Source organism: Columba livia, chromosome 2 (assembly GCF_036013475.1).
Source record: "Columba livia isolate bColLiv1 breed racing homer chromosome 2, bColLiv1.pat.W.v2, whole genome shotgun sequence".
NCBI lineage: Eukaryota > Metazoa > Chordata > Aves > Columbiformes > Columbidae > Columba > Columba livia.
In genome coordinates this window covers 154749345-154773926 of record NC_088603.1, presented here as the reverse complement: position 1 = coordinate 154773926, position 24582 = coordinate 154749345, and the positions used below count along the sequence as shown (strand labels likewise).

Sequence of the window (24582 nt, the reverse complement as noted above, 5' to 3'; positions counted from 1 at the left end):
TTGGATATTAGGAAAAATTTCTTCACGGAAAGGGTTGTCAGGTATGGCCAGGGAAGTGTCACCATCCCCGGAGATGCTTAAAAGATGTGTAGATGAGGTTCTTAGGGGCATGGGTTAGAGGTGGACTTGACAGTATTGGGTTAACAGTTGGACTCGATGATCTTAAAGGTCTTTTCCAACCAAAATGATGCTGTGATTCTCTGAAAAACAGCGAGTATTCTCTGCTGTTCCTTCTCTCTTCACTTGAGATTCTCAGGGCTCAAAATGCTGACTGCCCCAACTCCATCACAGCAAGATACTGTCCTTGCTCTACTCAGGGTGGTAATCCTTTAGAAGCTGCCAGCCCCAGTCCTTGGTGTAGCTTTTCTCACAGGAGCAGATGACAGAGTTCTCCTTGTGCCATTGCCACATTAACAGCAACGAGAGCTTCATATCCCGTGTCTTACTTCATGAAAGTATTTATTGCTATTTCAGCCCATGAGTTCTAGGGTTACTTCTGGATTGGGCTTGTAGGTAGGTAGCTTGTAGGGGTTTCTTTCTGAGAGTTGCATGATACTGAATGCAAATACCTGCATCATATTCCAGAAGTTGTTTGCCATGGAAATCCATTAATTTTTCCTTTTGTTTTAAGAGAGATGTCCATTTATAGATGTATAACTGCAATATATAGACAATAATAACCTCCTTCTACACTTTTCCTCACTATTCAGAGATGCCATTTGGTCTCAGGTCAGAAACTGTAGAGTCTAGGAGCTTTATTCTCTTGTCACCTCCGAATTTCTACAAATATCTGTTCTGTAGCTTCAGCTCACCTTTTACAGTGGTCTCTCGGTAGTTTGGTAGGTACACATCTCCCATCAGATAATATGTGATCTGGTTATCTGCCTAGTTGTCAGGACTAACTAGACTTCACTCCATCTGTTGTTTTGATCATCTGTCCATCCATTCAATACATTAATCTGGTCAGTGCAGACGTGAGTAGGTGACCCACTCATTTGATGGAGCATCCATTCTGTTGTGTCAGCAGGTGCTTCTGGAAAGCACAACCTCTTCGATTCATATAGTAATTGGCAAAGATTATTTTAAATAGGATAATTTAATGAAGAAAAGTCCTACATTTATTACGTGGAGTTAGATTTGTTTGTAAAAACATTAAAATAACAATTACATTAAAATTGCATATAGGAAGAAGTTGCATCAGAACTCTCCAGTTCAGTTTGTTTGATGGTGTTTTACAACATCAGTGACACTGATAAAAAACAGAGTAATCTGTAAGTTTTTAAATCAAAATAGTAAAATAATACTTCATTGTTAATACATAAAATGCTGAATATTTATAAAGTAGTTAGAAATGTAGACACTGAATAAGTAGTGGCATCTGTCATTGTTAACTCTTCTGCTCAATATCAGGCCATTAAATAGTAGTACAAATGCACATACTGGTGGATGTCTTCAGAATAATGAGGTCTGATCCTTGGGTTTCAGAAGGATGGACTTGTGAAAAAATTGAAAAAAAATCTGTATATTACTGCTTATATCAAATACATTTTCTTCTGTTATGTGACTTGATCTTTCCACTCTTGATTCTCTAAAGAATCAGTCAGAAGATAATGCTTACATCTATTGTGCGTTTTCTCATGTGCTGTAACTTGGAACCCTTCATTCATGAGGATTAATGATGTGCTTAGAATACTTTATTATTTCTCCTTCACTTATTTCACTATAAATATCTTCATTTTTTTCCTTAAAAACTGAACCTCCAATTATAACTTTGTTGAGAACCATGTAGTACTGAATAATGACTCTAGTGATTACACCAGTGGACTGATAATGCAGTCTCTTTCTTTCTTTCTCAAAGGATAAAAAGACTTATTCCTGTCCTGTGTGTGAGAAGTCGTTTTCTGAAGATCGACTTATAAAATCGCACATCAAGACAAATCACCCTGGTAAGAAAATATTCTCAGTCTATTGCAATAAATAGATAGAGGTTTGGAGTGAGCAGTTGTGATGTAATTACATTCTAAAGAAAGAGAAGAATTTCTGTATAATTTAACTAGTTTAGAGAAAAATTGGATTGGTTTTGCAGTGTTAGAATTTACAGTGAAAACATTATTGTTCCAGTTTGTGTGTTGCGGAGTATATCAGGTAATTGTGCTAAGAAATTTGTCTTCATCTGGCAAAGAACTCATTTCTAAAAGGGGACCTAGGTGGATTCAAATTAAGCACTGAGAAGTTTGGAATTAGACATATAGACATCCTGTAACAACTCATGAGACATAAAATTCCCATCAGCCATACATAAACTGACAGAAATGTGTTTGTCGCGCATTATTTCGTCTGTAGGTAATTCATATCACTGCAGAGGTCCCTGAGCCGAGTCTGTGTGTGCTCACTTAGCGTGCGGCTGGGCTTTACCTCCAGGGCCAGCTCAAGTCTGCAGCAGGTCTGGAACCAGCTGTGATGTTGTATGGCCAGTGTTAAGCTGCAGCTGTTAAACCTGGCTGGGTCCAAGCTCACCACTGCACTCCATTCAAACTCTGTTTGCACCTTATAGAATCATAGAACAGTTTGGGTTGGCAGGGACCTTCAAAGCTCATCCAGTCCAACCCCTGCCATGAGCAGGGACATCTTCACCAGCTCAGGTTGCTCAGAGCCCCATCCAGCCTGGCCTGGGATGTCTCCAGGGATGGGGCATCCACCATCTCTCTGGGCAACCTGGGCTGGTGTTTCACCACCCTCATTGTAAAATATTTCTTCCTCATATCTAGCCTGAATCTCCCCTCCTTTTGTGTAAAATCATCACCCCTTGTCCTATTGTAACATGCTGTTCTAAAAAGTTTTTGCCATCCTTCTTACAGTCCCCTTTAGGTACTGAAAGGCTGCAATAAGGTCTCCCTGGAGCCTCCTCTTCTCCAGGCTGAGCACCCCAACTCTCTCAGCCTGTCCTCACAGGAGAGCTGTTCCAGCCTTCTGATCATTTTTGCGGCCTCCTGTGGCCCCTCTCCAGGTGTGTGTGTTTCCTGCACTGAGGGCTCCTGAGCTGGGAGCAGGATTCCAGGTGGAGTCTCGCCAGAGCAGAGCAGAGGGGCAGAGTCACCTCCCTCGACCTGCTGGCCACGCTCCTTTTGATGCAGCCTAAGATATGATTTGCTTTCTGGGCTACAAGGGCACATTGTCAGCTCATGTAAAATCTTTCATCCACCAGTACCCCCAAGTCCTTCTCAGCAGGGCTGCTATCAATCCCTTCATCCCCCAGCCTGTACTGATACCGGGGTTTGCCCTGACCCAGAGGCAGGACCTTGCACTTGGCCTTGTTGAACCTCAGGCATGTCAACTGCACCACTCAGCTTGGTGTCATCTGCAAACTTGCTGAGGGTGCACTTAATTCCACTGTATGTGTCAATGATGAAGATATTACACAGTACTGGTCCCAGTACAGACCTCTGAGGGACATCACTTGTTACCGCTGTCCATCCAGACATTGAGCCATTGACCACTACTTTCTGGATAAGACCATCCAGCCAGTTCCTCAACCACGAAACAGTCTACCTGTCAAATCCATACCTCTTCAATTTAGAGAGAAGATGTTGTGAGGGGAAGTCCAGATAGATGACATCCATAGCCCTGTCTTTCTCTGTTGATGTAGTTACTCCATCATAGAAGTCCACTAGGTTGGTCAGGCAGGACTCGTCCTTGGTGAAGCCATGCTGGTGTCTCGAATCACCTCCCTGTCCTCCATGTGCCTTAGCGGAGCTTCTAGAAGGATCTGTTCCATAATCTTCCCAGGCACAGAGGTGAGGCTGACAGGTCGGTAGTTCCTGGGGTCCTTTTTTCTACCCTTTTAAAAAATGAGTGTGATGTTTCCCTTTTTCCAGTCACCAGGAACTTCACCTGACTGCCATGAGTTCTCAAATATCACAGAAAGTGCCTTGGTAACTACATCAGCCAATTCCCTGAGGGCTCTGGGGTGCATTACATTCTAGTGCCCCGATTTATCAGTGCAAGCACAACACAAAATGAACATATTAAGTCAGCGTGCTGTGCCTGAGTAAACAATCCTTTCTCAAATCTTGGGAACGCAGTGCCAAAGTGACTGGTGCAGGGACTGATTTAAATCTGACTGATGTAAAAGGGGCAGAGCTGCATTGTGTGTCTGTACTTCCCTCCTCGGTATCTGTATTTTGTTGGAAAAAGACAATCTGCAGCTGTGGATGAAGAAGAGCTGGCTGCATTGGGCAACATATTTTAATTAACTCATCTACAGTGTGACTTATCACCTGACATATTTTGATATTAAGAAATAAAATACCAGCCATGCTCAAATTGATTTTGGGAAAGGAAAAATCCAATTAAAATGATGTAACTTTTCTTGTCTCTGTCAGAAATTCAACATAATAGGTAAAGCAGTAGATTTGTATCTTCCTACTGCCACTAGATAGTGCTAGACCCGTGTTTTAAACAATTTCCTTCACTCTCCTTTCAGACTAACTCCTGCTTTAGCTCTTTAGTTACCAAACCTCTTTATTTGCAGACCACTCTACAGCAGTGTGGTTGGAAGGCTTGTCACACATCAGGGGACATGTCTGATGCAGCAAATTGAGATGAGGAAAGGCTTCTGAGCTATACAGTAGTCAGGAGGTATGTCACCCAGGAAGCATAGAAATTAACATCAAGAGCTGTGCCTATAAAGCCGTTGTGCCGTCTCAGCCAGGGAGTTTAGGAGCCCTCCCTAAATAAAGTGATCTGTGAACTAGCAGTAAGTAAAGCACTGTGCCCTTACAAGTTTCTGCTGGTCTGCACTGGTCCATTGACTGCTGAATTATTAGTGTTTGCTGTGTCTGGGGTCCAGAAATACCAGTTAATTCTGGAGCCCTGACGTGCTAAACTCATGCATTTCGATACTTTTGAACAGTTCATTTGGTATCTGAATCCCTCTAGAAGTAAGGGGTAATTTTTTTGATCCAGGAAAGTGAATTATTTTCAAGTCTGGCTGATAGTAGAGGTAAGGTTAAAAAAGAAAATCTGCACAGCTTATTATTTTGTGTCCTCATTTTTAATTTGCACGTCACAGGCAAATAGAACTTAGAAGCAAAATACCTGATTTATTGGATATATTTCCCTGATACTAAAGAAATACTACATCTAAGATATGCCTACGCTGTAGTTACGCAACAATGCTGTTTTAATATATGGAGGAGAATTAATGCACAAATCTTTTTTCCTGTGCATACTGTCCTTGTAATAAGGAGGAAATCCTTTACTCGTATAACATACTTAATTAGAAGCCAAATAAATGTGAGGGGTCGGATGGTATAAACTATCAAGTACTGCAGTGGAATGAGTGCAGTTGTTTTTAAAAATGTGAATGGAAAAGAATAAAGATGAAGGGAATACTGTTAAAAGGAACTGAATTATAAAACAACATATCAAAAATTAATTTAAACTGAAGCCCTTTTATATATTAAAATGCTGTTTCTGGAGCTCCCCTCTCCTCCTTTCTTAATATCATTCAACAGGACCCCTCTCTTAACTCTTCTATTTCATCAAGTAGAAAGTGTTAAATAAACAGTGTTCCTTCCTTTTCCGCGTTGCAGAGAACAGGAGTTGAATTCTGGTCCCTTGAAGACACTGGGACAAAGATCTCTGTGGACTTCGGTAGAGCAGTATTTCAAACCAAAGAGATAAGAGAGCTTGGCTTTACTGCCAAATAATTTGAGTCCTCAGCAGTGAAGGAGGAGTCTTTGATTCTGGTCCCAGCTCTCAGAATTATTTACCTTTTCATCCACCCTCTGATTTAATATGATATTTGATAATAGTCCTGAGACATGAGAGGCATCAGCTCTCACAGATCCCTGCTGAGCTGGCACAGTAGCCTGCAGTCATGAATGAAGGATCTAAGCCATAGAAGGCAGATGAGGGTTCGCACTTGTGTCTGTATTTTTCTCTTTTGGGTACTTTAGAACATCTCTCTGCTCAGTTCGTAGGCTTTTATATTTCCATTTTGAGATTGTTTTCCTGGCGCACATGAGTTCAGGCAGGATTTTTTATTCTACTCTGAGACCAACCATCAGGACACTAAGTGTGACAGTTCATGTTTGGTAAAAATCTAAGTCTAGACTACAACTTTAAAATTTTGTAAGATTTTGGGCATAATAAGTCATCAACCTTCATGTCTTAATGTTTAGATTGCCTGAGTGCTGTACTCTCATTGAAGTGTGATATTTAGAATTTTATTCATCTGAAATGCACTGAGCGATTTGATTTATTTTTTAAAAGCATTTGGCAAGGTTTTCATTATGTATTATTGTGACATTTTACTTTAAACTTCATTACTTTCAGGTTTTCACTGTGACAACCAGAACATTAAAGTGTATGAAGGAAAAACCTAGAGAGTTGAGTGTGTTTAGCCTGAATAAGGGAAGGCTAGGAGAAGAATCTTAGTTGCTATCTCCAGGTATCTAATAGGAAATTAAAAAGAAGACATAGCCAATATCTTCTTGGACCTGTACAACAAAGGGGCATGAGTTGAAGCAGGAAAATTCTGATTAGAAATTGTAAAAATAATTTGGACTGTAAAGGTGGTCAAACACTGGAATGGGCGAAGAGAGTCTCCATCCTTGGGTGTGTTCAGAACAGGACTGGATGTGACCCCAAGCGACTTGGTGTAACTTTGAAGTTGGAACTCCAAAGTTGACCCTGCTTGGAGCAGGTGACCTTAGGGGTTGCTTCCTATCACATTTATTCTGTCTTTTCTTTTTCTTTAAAGTTTCTAATTATCAGGCATTATGATCGTTATAGCTGTGGCTGGAATGAGTTGTCTTCAGATCCTTAACATCTGGAAATCTGGGATGAAATCTTGAATAATGTCTTTTGAAAATTTTAAAGAAAAAGAAAAGCTAAATTAGCTTATTGGGAAAGTTAATAGTTGGTAAATGATTTCTAAGCCAGTGGCACAACCAAGATTTTTTTATGTGTGTTCACCGAGTACACAGATCAGGAGAGAAAGGACAGAACATCCTAGAATCCCTAAAGGACAAAAGGTCCTTACATTCTTTGCTCAGGTCTTATCTCTGTGGCAGGAGGGGAAGTGGAGCTTTTAAAAAGTTGGAGTGAATCAGGATCTAGCTCTTCATTATTACTTACAGAACAAATTCCCTCTTGTCCTTCTGGTTTTTATTACCTTTTGCATTTCTCTCAGAGGTTTCAATGACTACAATTTCTGAGATTCTTGGCAGAAGAGTTCAGCTGAAAGGACTTATTGGAAAACGAGCTGTGAAGTGTCCCTACTGTGATTTTTATTTTATGAAGAATGGATCAGACCTTCAACGTCATATTTGGGCTCATGAAGGTAAATCTCTGGTTTTAAGCTTTTGGGCATATAATCAGTCTCATATTCTACAAAAGCTTTGCTGACATAAAAAGGAATTCAAATTTATTGCTATGCCTGAATCAAAAACTTTAAGGTTAAATAATTATTTTAATAGATTCCGGATCACATATGGAACTGCATGCTTGTAGTGTGAATAGACAGCTTAACTGTTTAATAAAATTAATAATTTTCTGATTAATTTTTTTCCAAAACTCATTCATAAACATCTATAAAGTATTCTATAATACATGTGAGTAGAGAGGAGTGAATTAAATACATGCTCAGACTCCCAAAGCAAGTAACTTTCTGGATCTTCTCATGAATAACTGCTGCTCCTTCCACGTTTTTCCAAAAATACTTGGTCTGGAAATCTACTAATAAAACAATTGAAGTGAAATGGCTTTGATGTGTACATATAAATTCTGTGTGTGTCTTTTAATTAAACCATGCTGAGCATGGCAACTAGCTGACATGGACATAAACAGTGATGAAAAACCCGTAAGAAAATGCTGATCATATCTATGACTTTTTAGGGAAAAGTTCCAGTAAAATGGCAACACACAGGTTAAAAATCCCTTGAACTTAAAATCTGTGCCCAGTAAAATCTTGTGTCTATGCAGTTTGTCTGTTTTCCTAAGAGTTGGAAAACAACTTGTATGCTCTTTAATCAGTTAATAATCTATGGAACTGATTGACCATGGTGTTTGAGCATTACTTTGGATTCTTTAGCCATCCCTCTGCATAAAGGGGATGATGGGATTCGGTGCTCTCAAACTGATATTTTCTTTACAAAGTGTTTCTTCCCATGCAGATGGTTCAGACATTTATACCAGTACTTCATATTTATGCGAATGCTTCAACTATGTACTGTCTGTGTACTATAGGCTTAGAGCAATTACTTGTGTATTCCATAAATACAGTTAGTTTATTCTGCCAAAAAAATCTTGGAATTCATCTCATTTAACTAGCAGAAGAGGTGAATAGAAGTTTATTCCCAAATCAAAGTATGCAATCAAGTCTGCTTTAAGTAGGCTATAATTCCTCATGCTTGTAAATCTAGTTTTAAGGTCATGCATATCAATCTAAAACTGCCAGAGCCTCATGAAACTGTTGAACTACTCTGCCAGTTTGGATTTATTCAACTTTTCTTTGAAGGATTTACTTGGTTCTTGTAGTCCTTCTGTTAGGTGACCTACCGTGCATCTCTTCATTACATATTTTGGACTATTTGAGGGAATTGCTGTTGTAAATCACAGATCACAGAATCACAGAATGTCAGGGATTGGAAGGGACCTCGAAAGATGATCTAGTCCAATCCCCCTGCCAGAGCAGGAACACCCAGATGAGGGTGTCCACACACAGGAAGGTGTCCAGGTGGGTTTTGAATGTCTCCAGAGTTGGAAACTCCACAACCCCCCTGGGGAGGCTGTTCCAGTGTCTGTCACCCTCACTGAGAAGAAGTTTCTTCTCAAATTTAAGTGGAACCTTTTGTGTTCCAGTTTGTACCTATTACCCCTTGTCCTATCATTGTTTGCCACCGAGAAGAGCCTGGCTTGATCCTCATGACACTCACCCTTTATATATCTGTAAACATTAATGAGGTCACGCCTCAGTTTCCCCTTCTCCAAGCTCCAGAGCCACAGCTCCCTCAGCCTTTCCTCACACAGGAGAAGTTCCACTCTCTTCATCATCTTTGTTGCCCTGCGCTGGACTCTCTCCAGCAGTTCCCTGTCCTTCTTGAACTGAAGGGCCCAGAACTGGACACAATATTCCAGATGTGGTCTCACCAGGGCAGAGTAGAGGGGCAGGAGAACCTCTCTCGGCATACTAACCACCCCCCTTCTAACACACCCCAGGTACCATTGGCCTTCTTGGCCACAAGGGCCCAGTGCTGGCTCATGGTCATCCTGCTGCCCACCAGGACCCCCAGGTCCCTTTCCCCTACACTGCTCTCTAATAGGTCATTCCCCAACTTATACTGGAACCTGGGGTTGTTCCTACCCAGATGGAAGACTCAATGCCTGAATCTTACCTAGAGAGTGGGGAAAAAAGTACTAGTGCATGTGCCATTAGCAAATCTGCTACTAATTATCAATAAACACAGCTTTGCACATTTAACTTCTGCTTACCTCTTGAGCACCTAATAAACTAGTCCTCCTTAGAACATGTTGGTTCATTCTTTATTCTAGTAAATACAGAATGATAGTCATCTGAAGACTTTTTGAGGGAGAGTAGGTATGTACACCCTCTAGGCATCAATTTAGGCAGTCTGGATTCTGCTTTTAAATGAGGGATGGACACACCAAGACTGAAATATTAGTATTTGCTTGTTTAGACTCAGTACCTGGCTTCAATAGGGAAGTATTTAAATTGAAAAGAACCCCTCCTTTCTCTTAGTCAGACAAATGGTGCTGTGAAGACCTTGGTATCGTTTGCACAGAAGCTATACATTAAATTTCTTAGCTGTAGATATCCAAATTTTAAAATATCGACTTTGTTGTCTGTGTTGCTTACATGATCTGAAATGTCTTGCAAGCCACTTTCCACCCTCTCATCAAAAGGAGCAGATTGTTTGCTTCATAGTATACTTTTTTATTTTTAGGTGTCAAACCCTTTAAATGTTCTCTTTGTGACTATGCCACTCGCAGCAAGAGTAACTTGAAAGCCCATATGAATCGTCACAGCACTGAGAAAACGCACCTTTGCGATATGTGTGGGAAAAAGTTCAAATCCAAAGGCACTTTGAAGAGCCATAAACTCCTCCATACTGCTGATGGTAAGTGCATGTTTGTTAAATCCATGTTTATTTTAGGGCAATAAATACTGGCTGTGCTATAAGATGTTATTATCAAGCATTTTTCAGGTGAACACTTAAGTGCTGCTTACAAATTTTCTTTATTCCTGGGAGATACTGTGAAATAAAATTCAAAACTTTGCAGAAATTAATTTTAACAGCTCTCTCCGGAATGCGTGATCTTTCTGCAATTTTACGTTGGCCTTATATCCCTTTATATTCTAACGGAGAATTGTTACCTCAACAGGAATTTGAAAATACAAATAATTCCATGGTTAAGTCTCTCATTGCTTTCTCCTGTGAGAATATTGTGAGGAGCTGCCAAATCCAGTAGCCCAGTAGAGGTAAAGCTGCTGCAGCTCAGTGTCCCCAGGTCCAGTCAGCCTGAGCATGTGTATTTTCTATAGGCACACATGCACTACACGTGTTTGCTCTATGATACTAATATTTCTGTGATGATAACAGAAAAAAGTGAGATACAAATACAAAAATAAATATTTTATATTGAAATTTGGAACACAACAATACTTTATTCTTCTGTGATTATCAAATTGAAGTAAATGGTTTAGCAGGGTAAGTTGTACAGACCTTTATTACGACTTAGTAGCTTGATCTTTGTCACTCGTGCAACCTTGTGAAACCTCGTTCCGCTCTTTATTGACCATTTAATTTATATTATTTTTTTAAGAAAGTTGCATATTTATTAGCATTGTCCTTTCACAGGAAGCGCACAGTGCTGTGTTACATCTTTACAATGTAGGTGAAGTTTTTGTGTCGGAGATATTTATGTATCCTTATATCTGTGTGTATAAGTGAAAGAGATGATCCCTTTTACATTGATACAATACGTATTATAGGAAGCATACAGTTGCGGTAGTATTACCGAAGTTACTGTAGTATCACCATGACTTAGTAAATCACTTGTCATTGAAAAAGGACTTTCCAATATTTTGAAATAACTTGGTCGATAACAAGCAGGTTTTGCACATATATCTAAACTTTGTATGCAATAATCCAGATTTTACTTGTTAAATGGAATCCTTAGCTGATTCCTGGCTGCGAGAAGGAGACAGGTTGTATTTGAATTAAAAAGGAAAAATGGAGACTATAAAGAAGAAAAAGGTCCCTTTCTATGGTACTGTAAAAAAATTGCTGCATGGGGTTTCGTTTCAAAACCTTTCTGTATTGTTTTCACCACCTGGTTTTCAAATAATGAAATTCAGCAATGAAAGTTGTATTTGTTTTTACACATGAGTTAGTTCTACTTCTTGAACAAAATATATATGTGTGTAAGTAATTACTGCAATTCCGCTGAGGCTGCTTTGAAATTTGGCTCTGTTAAGAGCAGCAGTGTAGTCGTGCAGGAGCTGACCATGTCTGGATTTGGTTTAAAGGTGTGAAGTTAGGTTTAAACATTTAATTGCATGCAAGGAATGGTATCTTTTATCACTTACTGCTAGGTCAGGCTGAAACCTTGACTTTAAAGGCAATGTTATTACCAGGAGCCTTTTTTATCTGGCTTCAGACTGTCATCATCTTCTGCAATAAATGAAGTGACTGCATGTTCCTTTTTGATGCATCTCCCTTTTTGACTGATACAAATAAATCGAAGATTTATGCTCCTTTGCCTTCCCTTTTACACTTCCAAAAGTGTTCCAGGAAAGTTGTCATACCTTGGGAAAATGCGTTTTGCCATTGACTCCAGTGGGAGCAGAATCGCACTGTCTGTGGAGTCTTAAGTAATTTTCCTCACTAAGTCCACCCCAGTAAACTCTTAATACGTTTCAAACACTTGAGAAAAATAAGGTAACATTTGTCACCAGAAATGCGTGTATGATTTGTCAGGGGACTTTCAGCCCCTTGAACACTGACAGTTTCTCTTTGCCCGGTGTCTCTTCCTACAGAGACAGCACTTCAAAACTTCTTCCCAGCGCTCATCTAGTGTCCTTCTGTTATTTCACAAATAAATGAATTTGAAAGATGTTTCGCTGTTTATGAGTCTTTCCTCCTGACTTAAGAATCCAGGCAATTTTTGTTCAAATATCAGCCCTGCAAGGTCAATTTAACCGGTAGAATATAAAGTAGTTTTCTGTCTGCTTTATTCTTCTCCAGAAGACAGACTCCTCAATTCTGTAGTCCAGGCAGTAATAAACAACAACCAGTAATAAACTGTTTGTGATGAGAAATAAAACCTGGTTTTCATTATTTTAATTAAATATCAGAAATTGTCTTAAGGTTTTTCTTAGCTGTGTTTTGTAGAAACTTTCACACTCAGTGTAAAATTATAGAAACTTTTTTGAGCAAAATCCAGAATCTAAATAAACCTGGTCTCTTCAGGTTAATACAGAATATTCTGTATTGTACTTCTCTGTCCTTCCTTTTGGTTCTTTTGCTTTTGGAGTAGTTTTTGGCACAAACTTATTCCATGTCACAGTATCACAGTATGTTTGGGATTGGAAGGGACCTCAGAAGATCATCTGGTCCAATCCACCTGCTGGAGCAGGAACGCCCAGGTGAGGTCACACACGAACATGTCCAGGTGGGTTTTGAATGTCTCCAGGGAAGGAGACTCCACAACCTCCCTGGGCAGCCTGTTCCAGTGTCTGTCACCCTCACTGAGAAGAAGTTTTTTCTCAAATTTAAGTGGAACCTCTTGTGTTCCAGCTTGATCCCATTACCCCTTGTCCTATCATTATTTGCCACTGAGAAGAGCCTGACTCCATCCTCCTGATACTCACCTTTTATATACTTACAGACATTAATAAGGTCCCCCCTTAGTCTCCTCTTCTCCAAACTAAAGAGCCCCAGCTCCCTCAGCCTTTCTTCATAAGGGAGATGCTCCACTCCCTTCAGCATCTTTGTTGCCCTACGCTGGACTCTCTCCAGCAGTTCCTTGTCCTTCTTGAACTGAGGGACCCAGAAGTGGACACAATACTCCAGATGTGGTCTCACCAGGGCGGAGTAGAGGGGAAGGAGAACCTCTCTCGATCTACTGACCACCCCACTTCTAATACACCCCAGGATGCCATTGACCTTCCTGGCCACAAGGGCACAGTGCTGGCTCATGGTCATCCTATTGTCCACCAGGACCCCCAGGTCCCTTTCTCCTACACTGCTCTCTAATATGTAATTTCCCAACTTATACTGGAACCTGGGGTTGTTCCTGCCCAGATGCAGGACTCTACACTTTCCCTTGTTAAATTTCTTCAGGTTATTCCCCACCCAACTCTCCAGCCAGTCCAGGTCCCACTGGATGGCAGCACAGCCTTCTGGCGTGTCAGCCACTCCTCAGTCAAATAGACTTTGCCAGCCATGGGCATTTAATGCAGGAATTAAGTCTTTCTGTATTTAATCAACCTTGTAATTTGTCTGGAGGTAGCTGGACTGCTAGAATCTCCAAGACAAACACAGAGAATAAAAAGAAGGAAATTGTGTTATTTTAAATCATAAGGAAAACAATGATTTAGGAGAGAATGCTTTAAAGGGAAAGTAAGAGAAACCTACAGAATGGTAATATAATACATTTGGGAGTTTCACTCTTTGCAAAGCCACAAACAGCAACAGATGTTTCTCAAAAGTGTCTGAGAGAATTCTTTCCTCTTAGAGAATCCTAAAAATAAATCACAACAAAATCCGACCATCTTGCCTTAAGAAGGGCTCAGACTAATGATTTCAGGGCCAAAAGACTCTTCTGATCACCAAGTCTCATCTCTTGCAGAGCACAGACCATAACTTAATCTAATTATTTTGCATCACAGTTCTGCTGGACTGCAGTATATCTTTTTTTGGAAGGGCTAAGCAGACTTAACAACTTCATATGACAGGGCATCCATCTGATTTCTAAGTAAATTGTCATAGTCATTATTCATGCCCTCTGTTAAAAACATTGACTTTATTTTAGACTGAATGTTCTGAGTGTCAGCTTTCATTAGTTGAAATTCCAGTTTGTGTTCTTCATTTTTATTGTTGCTATTTCAGGTTGGAGAGTTAGTACCTTCCCCTATTGATGCCTGACTAGAAAGCTCACAGGCATGTAAAGAAATTTCATGTATAATGTCTTGTCTGTGGAGCTTAAAGTAACACATTTCTTTGGATGATACTTCTGACGTTGTTTTCTTTTTCCTTGCAAAGCCATATATATAAATTGCATTGACTATTTAATTGCATTATGTTGTGTAGAAGACCTGCTTGCAATGCAGCTATTCAGTCTACAAGAACTCCCGAGACAGAGACTGTCTCAAATCTTTCAGTGACTTTTTAGGTCGGTATCTGGAGGAGCAAAGGTTATGCAAATATACACCCATTGTCTTTACCTCTTTTCTGATCACTTGATGTTTTTTGAAACAATTTATGCAGAAAAGTAGAAATCCAACAGTTACTTAAACTCCATACATTCTGAGAAAATTTGTGCCCAGTTAACGTAAAGAAATGTGAATCGGCATTCTCCAAGAACAAGACTGTGTGTGAGACTTAGGGTTACTGCAGAGATTTAGGTAAGAAATGACACAATGTCATGGTGAACAAGGCAAGGAGGCATCATCCAGTCTGGTATTGATGGAGCAACTTTGCTCGTTGTTTTAAAACTGTGTAAGCAGAAGTGAAACATTGAAGCATAAAACCTCTGTATTAGTTGTGATTCTGATCTTATGTTTCTCTTCACTCAGTATCCAGGGTTAGGCCAGTGTAGAAAACCCTTTTATGATAGTTTCAGTAATTGGAAGAGTAGTGCTAAACACATAACCGAATCTTGTGGTAAAAATAATAGGTCGTGTCATACCCTACCAGAAGTATGTCAAGAAAACTTACAGTGAAAAACCTAAGAAAATTTGAAATTATTTGGATCATAACAATTAAACACTTGGGACAGAAGTAGGTAACAACATGTGAACGTGACCAAACATCTGTGGTTTAAGGTTTTCCAAATCTGCTTTACAAATAGCAAAATAACTGTGTCTGCACTGGTGAGTAATTGATTTGCTTCTTCCATTTAGGCTACATTATAAAGATTTTTTTTCTTCTTTCCCAAGTGACTATCCCAAGATGATCTGGACCATTTAATGCTTATAATTTAAAGGTGACACTCAAGCCTTTTATCTTCCTTACTCTGCTCTTAGATCTACTTAACCAAATTTTGCACAGCAAATGCCAGATATCTAGTATTGTTCATTCCTTATGAGGAAATACAATCAGTAGTTTTCTTAACTTAAACCGAAAAATATTATCCCATTTTCTATTCCCATTTCAGGGAAGCAGTTTAAATGTACAGTGTGTGACTATACAGCTGCCCAAAAGCCACAGCTCCTCCGTCATATGGAACAACACGTCTCGTTCAAGGTAAGAAAACATATCAATCATGTAGAAATACATGGAACGTCAGACAACTGTTGTAAAACTGGCACATTTTCCTGTTTGTTGACAATTATGGCATCTTAACATTTTAATGTTTCGGGAATTTTGACTTTATATTGCAGCTTTTGAGTTAGGGTTATTTTGTTCAGGGACAGTTTATAAATAGTGTCTGTACTTGCCAAAAATATATGTATGTTGCAATATAGAACAAACATTATTGGGTTCTTTGACTGTCAGTCCTTGAGAGAACTAATCTGGTAAGTACTTTAAAATGTCCTAGGCAAGTAGGAAAGCAAATCCCATACATCACTGTTCATTGCCCACCTTAATTTTCTCTGAAAGTTTTCCAGCCTAATGTACTATAGATGAGTTCATATACTTAAAGAAAATTGAAGAGAATTAATTTTAAAATACCCCATTTATCTGAAACATGTCTTGGAAAGAGTTGTGAAGGTTGTTAATGTTTCCGTCAAGTGTTTAGATTAGAAATACGGTTATTTTAATAAACTGTAGTATGGTTTTATTCCTAAATTTCACATTGATTCTCAGCCTGATAGGTCTTGATGTAATGAATTGTGAAATGCTATGTTCAGGAAATAGAACTTACAGTAATGTCTTTTCCAGAAAAATCCAGTATTTTATATGTATAAAAATGTTCATTTTAATGTAACACTTTATCTTGGCAGTGAACATATTTCTTATTGAAAACATAATGCTATTTGCATATGCAACATCTTTCTTTATCTAACAAATCATTTTACTTCTATAAAGAGTACATTTCAGCCATTCTTAGTGAGTACCAGTGCTACAGACCCCCACAATGCAGAAAGGGAGACAGTCTTTTGACACATGGTATCAAATTTGGAATACAAGACATATAAGAACGTGTAGCAAGTTATCTAAAGAGATGGTATACTTTCACCAAATAAATTTTTCTTTCTTAAGTAGGTAAGTGTTGCTGTGGACTTGACTTTTTAAAATGATTTTTTGAAATGAAAATGTGTAATTTTCCTTTTTTAATGGCTAATGGGATGAATGTACTCATAATACTGTTCTTAAATACAACTGGTTCTGACCTTGGGATCAGCTTTAGAGCTGTTGACTCAGCACATCTTTCCATTCTTCCGTCCACCTACATATAAGTGTGGCAGTTCAATGCATTGTCAAGAGAACTGCAAAACACTGCAATGGGTCAATCAGGAGTGTTTGTCAAAAGGAGTTCAAAAACTGTCAGTAACTCGTTGCCTCCTTCTGCGATGGTTGCGTGCACGCGTATCAAACTCACAGAGGTGTCAGTAGTTATGCGACCTAATTATAATTCAGCATATCTCTAATCTCCATGAGTTTGCAACCCTGCTGTTCGACAGCAGGTAACACACAGGACATGGCAGTACTTAGAGTGCTACACGAACACACCAGGCTGTTGGGATTATTTTCTTGAGGAAAAGACAGTTTCAGCAATAGAAAAGGAGAATACCCTTCTCTGAAACACTGAATAGCTGACTGTTACAATACCCTCTGTATTGTAAAGTTAAGGGAATCTAAACACCACTTTTATTCCTTATTTTTGCCATTTGGAGACTGAAGGAAGGTTATGAGCAACAAGCTTAGGGGAATGTTCTGGTCAATGGGCCCTGAGTGCAGACATTTCCCTGCATGAAACTCTCAATAAACATTTCCATACCCACCACTTTCTGCCAACTAGCTTTAGGTGGGCTTGGTTGCTGTGCATGGAACATTTTGCACCCCATTCTCAAGTACTCGACTTTTCCCCAGGGACATGGCTCAATGTCTGCATTCTTTTCCAGGACACTAATGGCCGTGTCAAGCTTCCTATAACTGTGACACATCTCAGTCAGAATGTTATTTGCAAAGGCTAAATTTAGGCACAAACACTTGTTTTCCTAACCTTTTTGTCTTTAGAAATTTCTCTCCCTGTCAGCTGAGAGGAGAGGTATGTTTTTAAAAACTAATATAGTTGCCAAAACTTGGCTCACTAAATGGTCAGCTGAATGCAAGTGAATGCCAGTGAAAGGGAAGCAGTTGGGAGCGTGTTGGAGAGAGAAGAAAAGGGAAGAGATGAACCCTGTCAGGTATGGTTATCTGTTAAATTAGGTTGACTGTACAATCATAGCGTACCTCGAGTTATTCTAGCTCTCTTACTCCCCCTTTTCAGACCAAAGCTCAAGGCAGCTGAGCCATTTCCTTGTAGTAGAAAGTCTCCATGTGGTCAGACCTGTGATCATCAGTTTACTGAATTACGAAAAGTAGGTAATAATCTTATAATATTGAGAATACTTGGTGTCTTGCACATAATAAAAAGTACCAAATTTTAGGGTAACGTTTAGTTACAACTTCCATTTCTATTGAATTTTGGATGATCTCCTTGGAAGACGCCTAAACAGGAAAGAACATGTTTTCTCGGGATCAAAACATTGCACCTGAGAGGTCGGGAGATATGTTCTAACATCTTCCTTTTTCTCCCAGCCTTTCCGCTGTGCACATTGCCACTATTCCTGCAACATATCTGGTTCTCTGAAGAGGCATTACAACAGAAAGCATCCCAATGAAGAGTATGTAAACGTAGGTTCTGGGGAGCCTGCAGCAGAAGCCCTTATCCAACAAGGTACACATCCACCATATGAGACTTGATTTGTTTTTTTTGATAAAGCGAACTTGGTGTAAACATAAACTTTTGTGCAATACGCATTCCTCAGTCTGTTGAGTGTTATGTGATAAATCATTACTACTTTTTAGTGATTCTGAAATGTCCACCTTTCACCCTTCATTCATCGTCTTTGTTCTTGGTTTCTAAAGGTGTGTGAACCAGGCTTGCTCTTGACCTTGCTTCTACTATTCATTGTTGCATACATTTATCATTTTCACTTGTTTGTCTCCTTTTGTAAGTGAAGTGTCGCTGTCTGTTGAAATGAATGATAAATTTCTATCATTCTGCTGACAAATTTCTATGAGAATTTTGCAAGGTTGAACTCAAGGTAAGGTTGAGCAAATGTAAGGAAAAAGATTGAAGAGTAAACGACAGCAAAATATTCCCCCACTAGAAAAATGGGGGGGGGGGAAAGAGAGTACAGGTAAAATTGGTTACAAATTGTTATGCTTAGCATCATGTTTATGGGCAAAGGAAGCACACTTTCTCTGTCTAAAGCCAAGTAATTATTGTTAGTATAATGGAAATCTTAACAGTCTAATTCAAGAATCACCATTAATCTAGATCTAATTATTATTAAAAAAAAAATATCAAAAAAAACCAATAAAATATAGTTAGAGTACTTATGTCCAGGAGAAGTCTCAATAGTATTATTAATACAATTAAAATGGTAACACACACTTCTTAATTTTTGTTCTTACCTGGTGCTGTGGTCACCCTTCCGCTGTTTGTCTAAGTCCTAAGCTGGGTGGTTTTTCTCTGGTGTTGGCATTGGGCTGGGGGTTTCAGTAAGTTGACAGCATCTGGAGTTCTTTCCTGGGAGGTGCATGATGTTCATGTTGATGGTTTCATCCTCTCCAACTTGGGGCCATTGTTACTTACTTGTTTACACACATCTATGCTTTTCATTGGTCTGTAGCTCCAGATTAAATCCAGATTCACTGTATATACTGCCCTTCATGTATGTTAAATACAGTTTTTGTTGTCCCTAAACCTGAATTTATCTAGCTTCAGATTTGCATGTTTTTAACTGATCATTTCAGAGTTGTTTATAGCTGTGGGTTCTTCAGTGCCCAACTTGTGTCCCACTTCTTACCGCTCCATGTCCACATTTCTCTGTGCTGCGTCCCACGTCTGTGCTGTTCAAGGCTGTCACTCCAGGCCCACAGTTCCCTACGTTCCATCTCCCTGTCAGAGTCTTAAAAATCCCGTTCTGCCTAGAAAAATTGCTTATTACTGCTGTCTGTGTAAAACTAGAGTCGTACCACACAAAGACAAGAAAAAATTAGATATAGACACGTGGTCAGTTAGAGAAATTGCTGTCACAGATTAACTAAGTAAAGACAACAAGGAATTGGGGGGGATCACAAAAGGCTGAAAGGAATGTCCTGTGAGGAGCAGCTGAGGAGTTTAGACTTTTCTGGTTTGGAGAAGAAGATGCTGAGGGGCAACCTCATTGCTCTCTGCAGGCTCCTGAGGAGGGGATGTGGAGAGGGGGGGTGCTCAGCTCCTCTCCCTGGGATCCAGTGACAAGAAGCTGCACGACAGGAGGTTCAGACTGGACATCAGGAAGCATTTCTTTACCAGTGGGTGGTCAAACACTAGAACAGGCTTCCTAGAGAGGTGGTCAATGCCCCAAGCCTGTCAGTGATTCAGAGGCATTTGGACAATGCCCTCTAATAACATGCTTTGAATTTTGGTCAGCCCTGAAGTGGTCAAGCAGTTGGTCTAGATGATCATTGTAGGTCCTTTCCAACTGAAATGTTCTGTTCTGTTCTTTCCATCTGCCTTTGCATCCTTCTTTCTCTTCCCTTCCTTACACAGCTTTTCACTTCCTGGGGTACCCCTAGTTCTGTGCCTGCTTCCCATGTGTTCACCTGCTCTGTGGAGGTGCAGAGCAGTAAAGGGGCTTCAAATACACATAGTAGCTGTGAAATCAGTGCCTCTGATCAGGACTGTGCCAGGAGAAAGCCTTGTTAATAGCTCCACTTTTCCCATGTGCGACCTCCTTTGCCAGCTCCATTTCCTGCTCTATAACACATAACGTGGATCCTACATGTGGGCTCAAAGATTTCTTATTCTGCTGTAGAAAAGTCAACCAATACCAATGTTTTGGTATCTCACTGTGGGGAGAGACAAGAGTCTCACTTGTGTGAGACTTCAGTTAATTAAAATTTGCATTTGAAGTTAATAAACACTTTCCTGATTTTGGAATCAGAAGGTCTTTTGTATCTGTGTCGCCCAGCAGAGACGGATCATTGTGGACATACTATGCAGTTTGACAAGGTTATGTGTTTCTTGGGGCAGCATTTGCAACTTGCTGTCTGACTAGACTCTATCGAGTTTTGATTTACCATATTCATAGATCTGAAAAGCAATTTTGGAAAATTATTCATGTATTCATATAAGGGAAGAAGACCCTTCAGACCTGATATTAAAGCCCTTTGAAATTAAAGGAGTATGAATGAAAAGGAAAAGGCGGGAGAACCAGTAAGCAAAAGAGTTTGGAAAAAAATTGAGAAGGGAAACTAACAAAGATAAATGTCTAATAAAAGCTGTCTGTATCTATTCATATTGTATCCTGCTTGTTCTAAGTTACCCACTGAGTGAACGGCCTCATACTTGCTCATCTTCTCTACTCCCAGTTTGTTTTTGACTGCATTGTAGAAAATCTTAATTGGAAATATTTATATGAATATAGACTGCTGGACTTCAGATTTCTAGAATGAGTTTATAAATAAATGAATGATTCATAGAATAGAAGAAGGAACGTGCTCATTCGAGCAACTGTATTGCCAGAGATTGGGTGCAATATTTAATATCTGGGCTTATATTAGAAATTTGGATCAGCCAGGATCAGAAAAATGCTTGAGGTTTTTGGTTGGTTGGTTTTTAGTAGCAGTCTGTGATCTGACATTTATTTTAGTATCTTAAAGTAATAAAGGAAAATAAGTGCTATAAGGATTCAATGTAATCTGGACAAGAACATTTATAGATATGTTACCCACTAGTTTGTGTTGGTTTTTTTTTAAACCCTGCCTACTTGCCTATTTAAGAGCTTCCTTTTCATTTCCATTTGCTTTGTGCTGGGCAAGTCACATACAATTTTTCCAGAATTGTTTTTCCTTTCACTGATACTCCGTACCATCTATTGTTTTGTTTATGTATTTCTTCCCTCTCTGGGAGACGGATTTTCTATTTGTGTTTGTGCAGAAACTTGTGCAGTAGATTAGTGACAATCCAATTATGACCTCTGTTCTGTCACACCTCTATCATCACTTACTTTCCTTTAGCATAAAATAAGTTGTCTTATAGGAGGTGTTAGGCAAGTAAATAAATAGTTTGAAGAGCACCTGTCAATGCCATGGTGGAAAAACGTTGTGGATCTGTATAATATGTGTGTACATTATTTTGCTGCAGATGTTAGTGTTGATATTGAAAGTAGATGAGGTGTGGCATTCATTGACTTTCTCTGTGCGTTGCCCATTGCTTTCAAGAATCGTGTAGAAATTAATTTTCCTGAGCTTTCATATCAAGTCACTGGTGTGGAATTATATGGTACCTGTTTAATTCTATGCTTCAGCTTGTTTTTCTTTAATTAAATCCTAATGACAAAAGTTGCATCTTAAGTTTACCTGGTGCAGTGTTATAATAGTTTTAATATCAAAGTAATGCAGGAAAATGTCCTCTCTTTCACGATAGCAGGTTTTTCCTAGTACCACAGATTAGTGTGAAATAAGTATTTAATTTCATTTTCTGTAACTGATAATATCTTGGTCCTAATCTGAATGAAGGTATTTTTCTTTTGTGAACTTTTGAGTTTTCCTTAGTAGGGAAATTTCCAGTTTTGTCTAGAGACGGAGTATTGAGCATTTATCGTAACAGTCAATTTTGGGGAAGACTTGTAATGGATCGAGAGCAAAGAGGGGAAGTTGTATAGGAATAAGTGTCAGTGAAATACCCGAGCAACTGAGTGTAGTTACATGCTATTTTATGAAAATAAAAAGTGTATTTCTTTTCATCTGGTAGAATACCATATGGTAGATTTCCGTTGCTGTAAAACGATGTTTTTTCTAATCACCTTATTCATAAAAGTCCACGTGCAACAAGAACTTGGCTTATAACCGGTTTATGAGAGTATATTTGAAGCATTTGAACCTGATGGGTGGGAGTCATAATTTTCCATGATAACATGGAGAAAGCCATCTGGTGGCACAGTTCCTAAAGCAGCATAATGTCCTTCCCTGGCCATTAGATTTGTTAGAGTGAGTTCTGGTCACCTAATGCAACAATTTATCACATGCAGATTATTTCTGTTCTGCTTTAGTCAATAGGGGAAAAAAGGAGACATTTGCATAATTACAAACAACTGAGATCTGACATTTGACCAAATGACTTTCATAACAAAGGGAAGTAAAAGCTGTTTAATCTAGTGTAGAATATGGGATGCTTATGATTTTGTCATGCTTAGTTTTTTACTTGTAATGCCGCTTATTTAGACAGTAAACATTGTGCTAAATTCATGCTATGCATCATTTTGTAGATAGAAAACTTATGGTTTTGGATATTAACATAAACAGTAGAAACTCTCAAAAGCAAAGATAGTGGGATGAAGTGTATTGTTGAAGTGTATTAACATCATTAAATCTCCCTGGCTTGCTTTGATCCTGTGTCAGAAAACTTAGTGTTTGTTTGAAACCTTAAAAAACTAGAACAACTGTCTTAGTGAATGGACATTTTAAAAACATTATTGAAGTACGCTACTACTGTGTATGTTATATATTAAGATCTCAGTGCTGTTTACAAGCACTTAAAAAAAAATCCCAGTAGTTACTGAAAGAATCCAATGCACTGTGGTTTTGCCTTGTGTCCTGGGGGCTTTGTAAGACAACAGGGACCTGCTATTTAAAGCTGAAGCTTGTCAAGGACTTTCCTTATAGATTTTTGGGCTATACATGGCATTTATATTTGAAGCTGCAATTATATGTAACAGATGAGGTGTTAAAATAGTCTCTAACAAACTCTATGATTTGAAATAAAGGAGTATTTACAGGGCAAAAGCATTAGTTCAGAATTGTTCAAAACATGTGCCAGGCTTTTTCTATAGTAGACCTAAAGCAAACCCTAAGTCTCAGACACCCTCTGACTTGCAATAAATTTTACTTGGAAACTAGGACTAGTCTCCATTGGTGCTTCTAAATTTGAATTTCAACCAGAATCATGACTGTGGGAATGATTCTGCACAGGCTGAAGCATCTCCTGGGTTCACAGGGAAAAACAGGGTGAGGTTGGTCATAGAATCACAGAATGATTTGGGTTGGAAGGCACCTTAAATATAATCTAGTTCCAACCCCCTGCCATGTGCAGGGACACCTTCCACTAGACCAGGTTGCTCAAAGCCCCATTCAGCCTGGCCTTGAACACTTCCAGCAATGGGCCATCCACAGCTTCTCTGGACAACCTGTTCCTTTGCCTCACCACCCTCATGGTGAAGAATTTCTTCCTTATATCTAATCTAAATCTCCCCTCTTTCAGTTTAAAGGCATCACCCCTTGTCCTATCACTGCATGCCTTTGTAAAAAGTCCCTCTCCAGCTTTCCTGTAGGTCCTTTTTAGGTACTAGAAGGCTGCTATAAGGTCTCCCCAGAGCCTTCTCTTCTCCAGGCTGAACAACCCCAACTCTCTCAGCCTGTCCTCATAGGAGAGCTGCTCCAGCCCTTTGATTGTCCTTGTGACCCTCTTCTGGACTTGCTCCAACAGGTCCACATCCTTCTGTTGTTGGGGACCCAGGTGGGGTCTCACCAGAGCAGAGTGGAGCAGAGGGTCAATTTATATTAAAATAACTCAATGAATTTATTTGTGTTTCCTTATAGGTGGCATTAAGTGTCCTGTTTGCAGCTTTGTGTACGGTACAAAGTGGGAGTTCAACAGACACCTTAAAAACAAGCATGGAATGAAGCTTGTGGAACACGATGGGGAGACCAAGTGGGAGGTAAAGCAAAGTTACCATGACTTTGGCCCTGAGATTTTAAACTATTCTAGGGAGAAAAGGAAGGATAAGAATAAGAAGTATTAAAAAACTTTTTCTTGACTTTTTACAAGATCAGGAGTTCGTGTGATCTCATCTCCATTTGAATGCATACATTGCTGTGACTGTTAAGCTTGACTGCTTTAATATCTGTTAGGATTAACAACATTGTAAGTGCTTATTTCTGCATTTTAGGGCTCTAGTCTTCTATTTCCAGCAGAAAGGGTGGAAGTTGTGCAAAAAAAAATCTGAAATTGAAAAACTTACTGCATTTTGGTATATGCCAAATAGTCACTGGTGTTAACTGCATGAAGCACAAAGCTACAAGCTTATAGTGATTTAATGAAAGAAGCTTATGTCTTGGTCCAGAAAAA

At 39.3% G+C, this 24582-nt stretch overlaps 1 protein-coding gene across 6 annotated transcripts in view; it reads left to right on the top strand.

The window, feature by feature from the left end:
- The window catches only part of ZFAT (zinc finger and AT-hook domain containing), a 144114-nt gene that overhangs the window by 101780 nt on the left and 17752 nt on the right, over positions 1 to 24582 (top strand). For all 6 annotated transcript variants that reach the window (XM_065054461.1, XM_065054458.1, XM_065054459.1 and 3 more), the window contains 6 exons: positions 1859 to 1946; positions 7199 to 7348; positions 9972 to 10145; positions 15409 to 15497; positions 18000 to 18138; positions 24054 to 24172. In XM_065054461.1, the coding sequence (XP_064910533.1) occupies positions 1859 to 1946; positions 7199 to 7348; positions 9972 to 10145; positions 15409 to 15497; positions 18000 to 18138; positions 24054 to 24172 (759 nt within the window). The remainder of the gene's footprint in view (positions 1 to 1858; positions 1947 to 7198; positions 7349 to 9971; positions 10146 to 15408; positions 15498 to 17999; positions 18139 to 24053; positions 24173 to 24582) is intronic.